Source organism: Sycon ciliatum, chromosome 3, assembly GCF_964019385.1.
Source record: "Sycon ciliatum chromosome 3, ocSycCili1.1, whole genome shotgun sequence".
In the NCBI taxonomy this organism is placed as follows: Eukaryota; Metazoa; Porifera; class Calcarea; order Leucosolenida; family Sycettidae; genus Sycon; species Sycon ciliatum.
This window is the reverse complement of record NC_088645.1, coordinates 31,755,593-31,762,516: the sequence shown is the minus strand read 5'-3', so window position 1 is coordinate 31,762,516 and position 6,924 is coordinate 31,755,593. Positions and strand designations below refer to the sequence as shown.

Genomic DNA, 6,924 nt, shown 5'->3' with positions numbered 1-6,924 from the left:
AGGGCTGCTGTCAGCTGCTCGGCTAATATCCAGTGGGTATCCTTCAAGAGCAAGTTCCGATTTTGGCCAGTGGCAGTCAACAAAGTACAAAAACAGGACTTGAATCTGGCAATCCAGATAGGACGAAACAATTCTATTTCAAGCGCAAAGAACAAGTCACGACTCACGATGTAACAGCTCAATCCCACCAAACCCATCACAGCAATAGCAAAGGTTTAGCAACTAGGCATACAAATCATACCATGACACAATGCTCCTCACCTGGAGCAGTCAGTACAGCCATGACGGGCAGTCGTAGCTCAACCAGACGTTTCAGCATGTCATGTGCAGAGTTCGAACGCGTAGGTACATCCTGGGTCAGTTTTACAGGTGATGTGCTCCCCATCTGGACCTGTTTCTTAGCAAGCAAAGCCTCTGTTGCTTGACTGCTATGGAGAAAGTGCCCAACCAACTTCCTGGCAGCACTCAACAATTTCTGTGCAAGAGCTGAATCTTCAAGCACATGTCGCACGCACGTTTGAAGGAGATGGGCAGAACAGGTCACTGACTCCCAGCCATGATCTTGGAGTAGGTGTCGACCAGCAAGCTCCGCATTTCTCGCTTCGTCGTGCACCACTGCAATTACCTGAGCAGGCTTGAGTCCCACTCTCTTCGTTGCATCCGACACCTTTTCCGCGATCCTCACGCCGGTGTGGGAGCCTGGAAAGAGAGCAGTCTCGACAACAGCGCCCTCCAATTCCCAAGTTTCGGTCACGAAGTGCATAGTTACAGTGTTATATGACTGCGTGGCCTTCGATGTCCACGCGGCCGTCGTTAGACAGCAGCCAGATACGGACTTCAATCGACTCGTGAGGGCAGAGAGATCAGTGGTGTGGCGCTGCCCGATCAGCTTGGAGATGTGAGTCCTCGACGGAATCACGTAACCGGGCGATACCCGTCCCATCAGGTCACGGAACCCAACATTGTCGACGATCGACAACGGCCGTAGATCACGAACAAGCCAGTCAGTGAGACTGCCGGTGATTTCTTTGGCAGTCGACGCAGATATTTGCTTTGTCGCGGGCTTCACAGCAACGTGCTGCGGCATCGATGACTGCTTTGCTGACGACTTCTCACGGTCACAACTACCGAAAAGGAGCGGGTGAGCGCGCTTCATATGCTCGCGCATGGCTGTCGTTCCACCAGTGTAGACAAGCTTCTTCTCGCATTGCTTACACTCGACTTTTTTTTGATCTACTGGATCGTTGAAGAACTCCCAAATCGGAGAACGCTTCGTTCTGGACGCCATTCCGAAGTCTTTCCGAAGTCTTTCCAAGATGAAACTACGAAACCACTGCTCTCGATAAAATTTGTCGCAAGCATGCATGCAGTGTACGGTACAACGCGGAGGCCCTCGAGGGCTCTCTAGCAGCACTGGTAGATCTACCACGTAGAGCTGCTGCCAGTACAAGGCCACCCTACTGCACATAGGTCTACGTGCAGGGCTCCCAGGTACCGCGTTGAGGACTACGGCGAGTGCAGGGCAACCGCACACATGTACATGCAGTGCTCCCTGGTCCCGCGTAGAGCTCCGCGCGCGAGTATCAGATGCACGAAAAGTGCCTTCAATTTTCTTGATTTTTTACAACAAAATCTTGAAAAATGTTGAGAACGCGCAAAAAATTTATCGGTAATCGTTTGCCAAACGATTAATCGTTCTTTTGTTCATTATCGATCGATCATCGAGTATTCGGTATAATCGTTTCAGCCCTCATATTAACCCTGGAACCAACAAATGTGGCAGGTATAACATTACACCTCCAAGCAGCCGAGCCTGTTGGCAACAGACCCAGCACAATCAGGCATAAGTGTACCCACCAACCGAACTAGCTGGCACACACACACACACACACACACACGAGCGCGCGCGCACGCGTGCACCGATGACAACGGAAACTGGGGCGAAGGCCACGCAGAACGAATCCAGAAGTTGCAGTTTACAACAGTTTCACCACCGCTGCTACCAATGTTGTATGTGGACTTTCTCCACCTGCTCCCAACCACGTGCCATCTCCACACATATACAATGGATGACAAGATTACTACATTTATTTAGTATTATTCTCAATATGGACATGGGGACATGGACGAGTAACAAGGAGCAAGAAAATGCACAACCAGTAGGTAAGTGAAAAACAAGAGAAGTCCCGAGCCAGTGAAGCACATCAAAGTTCTGGCCTACGGGAAACGGCCTGTGTGACGTACATACAGCATGCAACGCATACAGTCATAAGTGTACAATAGTGTACGCATAATAGAGTCCAGATGTTACGACAATTTATAAAGACGTATTGACACGACAAAGAAACACAACTAGTAACTGGACATGACAAACTTAAGGCGAAGACTGCTTTTCACACAACAGCAACACGCGCATGCACGCAACTTACACAAAATAACGCACTGCAACAGATTTGCTTTACTGAGCGCGGTAGCTTCTTTATGTGTGAAGAGAATGGAATGAACGGCATTATTGTGTGTGTTTTTCTGTGCAGCTCAAGGTTTGGCCTTGTTGGCTAAAAAACTAGGTACCCCTTCTGTATTCACAGTTTACTATCTGACTGGACAAAGTACATCACAGATTGGGAGTGAGTATTTACCAGAATGCGTGGCTACTAGTGCTTCTGGTAGCAGTATTACACTGACTAACACTAACACTGGTGTGGTTGTTGGTAAACATAGCCGAAGGTTTTTTCAGCTTTACGAAGCTAGAAGTACAGCTGTTGGATGGGACACTACCCAACACCCCACTCTCAACCCAAACTACACTGGAGTGTACAGATGTACAGCAAAGGCAGGTGATGCGATGAAAGCAACACAGACCTATCAACTGCATGTCGTTGGTAAGTAGGAAGTATCAATACAGACCCACTTGCTGTGCACTGTGCTGGATGTTTGTGACGTACTTCTATACTTTACGACACTAATATTTTGCTGTAACGTCAAATTTTGATTATATCAGCGAAGACGCCAGGTACAGTTTGGCTCTTAATTTTAGGTATACCACACATAGGGTGCAGTGGGATAACAAACCACACATAGGGTGCAGTGGGATAACAAACCACACATAGGGTTCAGTGGGATAACAAACCACACATATGGTGCAGTGGGATAACAAACCACACACAGGGTGCAGTGGGATAACAAACCACACATAGGGTGCAGTGGGATAACAAAGAACACATAGGGTGCAGTGGGATAACAAACCACACATAGGGTGCAGTGAGATAACAAACCACACATAGGGTGCAGTGGGATAACAAACCACACACAGGGTGCAGTGGGATAACAAACCACACATAGGGTGCAGTGGGATAACAAACCACACATAGGGTGCAGTGGGATAACAAACCACACATAGGGTGCAGTGGGATAACAAACCACACATAGGGTGCAGTGGGATAACAAACCACACATAGGGTGCAGTGGGATAACAAATAACACATAGGGTGCAGTGGGATAACAAACCACACATAGGGTGCAGTGGGATAACAAACCACACACAGTGTTCAGTGGGATAACAAACCACACATAGGGTGCAGTGGGATAACAAACCACACATAGGGTGCAGTGGGATAACAAACCACACATAGGGTGCAGTGGGATAACAAGCTAAGCAATCTCTTTCTCAGAATACTTGTGTAGTGATGCTATCATCAGGGCACACTGCACTGCTTGGCTAAAGGGTGTAGGAGTGTAGTCGGGAGTACTATTTTCTAACCGGGAGAGTACACATTCGCGCCAGATAATGAATGATTTATCTGCCATATATCAAGTATTTCTATAATCTATAGGTTTCTACCCCATGAAACACTAAGTTTTTTTCTGGTCATAGTATACCCAACCCTCGTTTTGGTCCTCATTGCCACTGTGGAAATATCTAAATGAAGCTGAGTATACAAATATGGACATCCAAGTATCTGGACTGATTGTGCTTGCTTTGCAGCCCCTACTCTCCCTGCTGCTTTGTCATTGTATACTCTGTTGTCTTCTCCCCTTCTGACAAGTAGGTTGTGTACTTAGTAAAAAAAAATTGTAAAAAGAGTACACTTCCTTGGATCGATATACGCAGGCATATTGAATGGCCTTTCTTGTGTCAATTACAACATGCTACGTATTGAAAGTACAGCGGTCGCAGTTATAATTATGATTTTCACCGCAACACGTAATGGGATTTTCGGATTTTCGGAACTGCAGTAAAAGCTTGTTATTACCAGACCCTCGCCCTAGCGGAATCCTGCACTGATCAGAAAAAAAACTTTCATAAACTAACATAGAGCCATTGAACATGTTCCTGGTTGAGCACAATCTTGTCTAATGTAGAAAACGAAAAGAGTTTTGGAGCGTTTTGTAGCAGGTCATATGTTTACTTGGAACAATCCAACTTCGTTTCGCTCCATTTTATTGCAATCTCATTTGATTGATTGTCCCGGCGTTCCAGGCCGTTTTCGATCCTATTTATCAGCTTGCATGCCATCGATGTAGACTTTCGAGTTTTTAGAGCCGTTAGAGACTGTTCAAATGTGCAAAACAAGTCGTTGCGGGATGTGGGTTAAGGGTCTTGTCCACTTTTCTGCGGTTAGGCACCTGTGTCTAACTGTGGTCGTAATTCATAGTTGTCTTGCTCTGTTATGTACAGTTCCACCCACAACGCCGGTACTTCAAACTCCAGTGTCAGTGTATAACGACACTCTATACAACATCAACTGTACCGGTCAAGGATACCCAGCACCTACAGTCACATTGAATGTTAACAACGCCGTATTGCCGGGCAGTGATACAACCAATTGTACTGCTGGTGTGTGTACAAAGACACACACGGCATCTCTAGATGGGAGTAACTACACACCTGGCCAGTCCATCAATATCACCTGTACTGTGGATATCAACCAACCACCATTCACATGTACTGCCGCTCAGAATGCAACATTACAGACACAGTGTAGTAATACTGCTGCCAAGACCAGCGCACACACAACAACTGTTCCTGTAGTTGGTAAGCACCAAGTTGTGTCTGCAGTTATTTTAACACAGAGTCCATCATTTCCTCAAAAATAACACTTTACCCAGGCCAACACCGGGTGCATAGCCACAGCAGCATGCACGCACGCACGCATGATTGCGTGTGCCCATGCACAGATAAGCACACGTGCACACAAACACACACGCACACACACACACACACACACACACACACACACACACACACACACACACACACACACACACACACACAAACACATTAACTACAACGCACAGCAGCTTGCGGTTAGGAGGGTGCTGGCCAGCGAAGTGAGAGGCTACAGAGAGAGCAGGATCTTGGCGGAGCCAAGAGGATAGTCACGTCCAAGGGACGAAGACAGAGAGCCCTGAGTAGCCGGAAATGAGCATGGCCAACACCCCTTTATTTACTTTATCAAAGTAAATGAGAGATGAGAAATGGGAGGTGGGTGGGTGAAACACAATGATCTGACAAGAGTGATCCGCACACAGAATGAATCGAAATATATAACTAAAACACTACGAGCAAAGAAGAATGATTGTCGCACAGAATGGATCGAAAATATATAGCAGATCAAACTCTAGCAAGACATGCAACGATGCATGCCACCCACGTTAAGCTACGAGCAAGCGTCATCATAACGCAGCCACACGCCTTCCACATCGGAGGCGAGCGACACGCATGAACGCCAAACTTTAGTATGACACGTTGAGTGCCTACGACGCATGCCGCCTACGTTGAGCGTCGCGAATGAATGAATGTCGCGTTGAGTGTCACGTTGTATGACACATAGAATGCCACGATGCATAGAGTACCATGTGAGCACGTACAGCGCACGTTCATACCAGCATAGTTTGAGTGGTAGCACGAAGCAGCCGCGTGCACCCATTAATCTGCATTATTACTATAATGCTACACACACACACACTCACACACACACACACACACACACACACACACACACACACACACACACACACACACACACACACACACACACACACACACAACCAAACACCCGCCCGCCCGCCCGCCCGCCCGCCCGCACGCACGCACGCACGCATGCACGCACACGCACACACACGCACACACACTACTACTACTACTACTACTACTACTACTACTACTACTACTACTACTACTACTACTACTATTGACAGCTGCCAGTATTAGCCACGCCGCTCCCAGATGGGAGGTACTGTCAGAGAGGTTAGGGGAGGACGGCAATGCTCCAGGTGACGTTCCAGATCTTGCCGCCTCCGGAACCGTCACTCACACACACACACACACACACACACACACACACAAACACACACACACACACACCACACACACACACCACACACACACCACACACACACACCACGCACACACCACACACACACCACACACACACACACACACACACACACACACTACTACTACTACTACTATGTACAGCTACCCTATCGGGCCACGCCGCTCCCAGAAGCGGGAGACAACGACAAGAAGAGAGAAGAGAAGAGAGAGAAATCGCAAACACACACACACACACACACAAAACACGATCTGGCAAGAGTGATCCACACAGAACGGATCGAAATAATTATATAACTGGGCAGACGTTAGCATGCCACATGGAGTGCCCGAGGATCATGTCGCCTACGTTGAGCGTCGCGCATGAGGGAATGCCACGTGGAGTGTCACGTGAAATTACACGTAGAATGCCACAACGCATAGAGTACCATGTGAGCATGGGTTACCGTGATGTACAGTGCACGTGACTGTAGCCAGCAGCAAAGCATGAGCATGCAGTAAAAGGGCCAGCAATCATAGCAACATAGTTTGAGTGGTAGCACGAAGCAGCCGAGTGCACCCATAAACGTCCTTAGCAAGGACGTTTA

General features: G+C 47.7%; 1 protein-coding gene across 1 annotated transcript in view; it reads left to right on the top strand.

Annotated features, from left to right (window-relative positions):
* Window positions 1-6,924, top strand: part of LOC135812669 (fibrillin-2-like) — a 62,562-nt gene that overhangs the window by 34,451 nt on the left and 21,187 nt on the right. Inside the window, exons 6-7 of the mRNA XM_065325948.1 lie at window positions 2,535-2,882; window positions 4,679-5,035. Coding sequence (XP_065182020.1) covers window positions 2,535-2,882; window positions 4,679-5,035 — 705 coding nt within the window. The remainder of the gene's footprint in view (window positions 1-2,534; window positions 2,883-4,678; window positions 5,036-6,924) is intronic.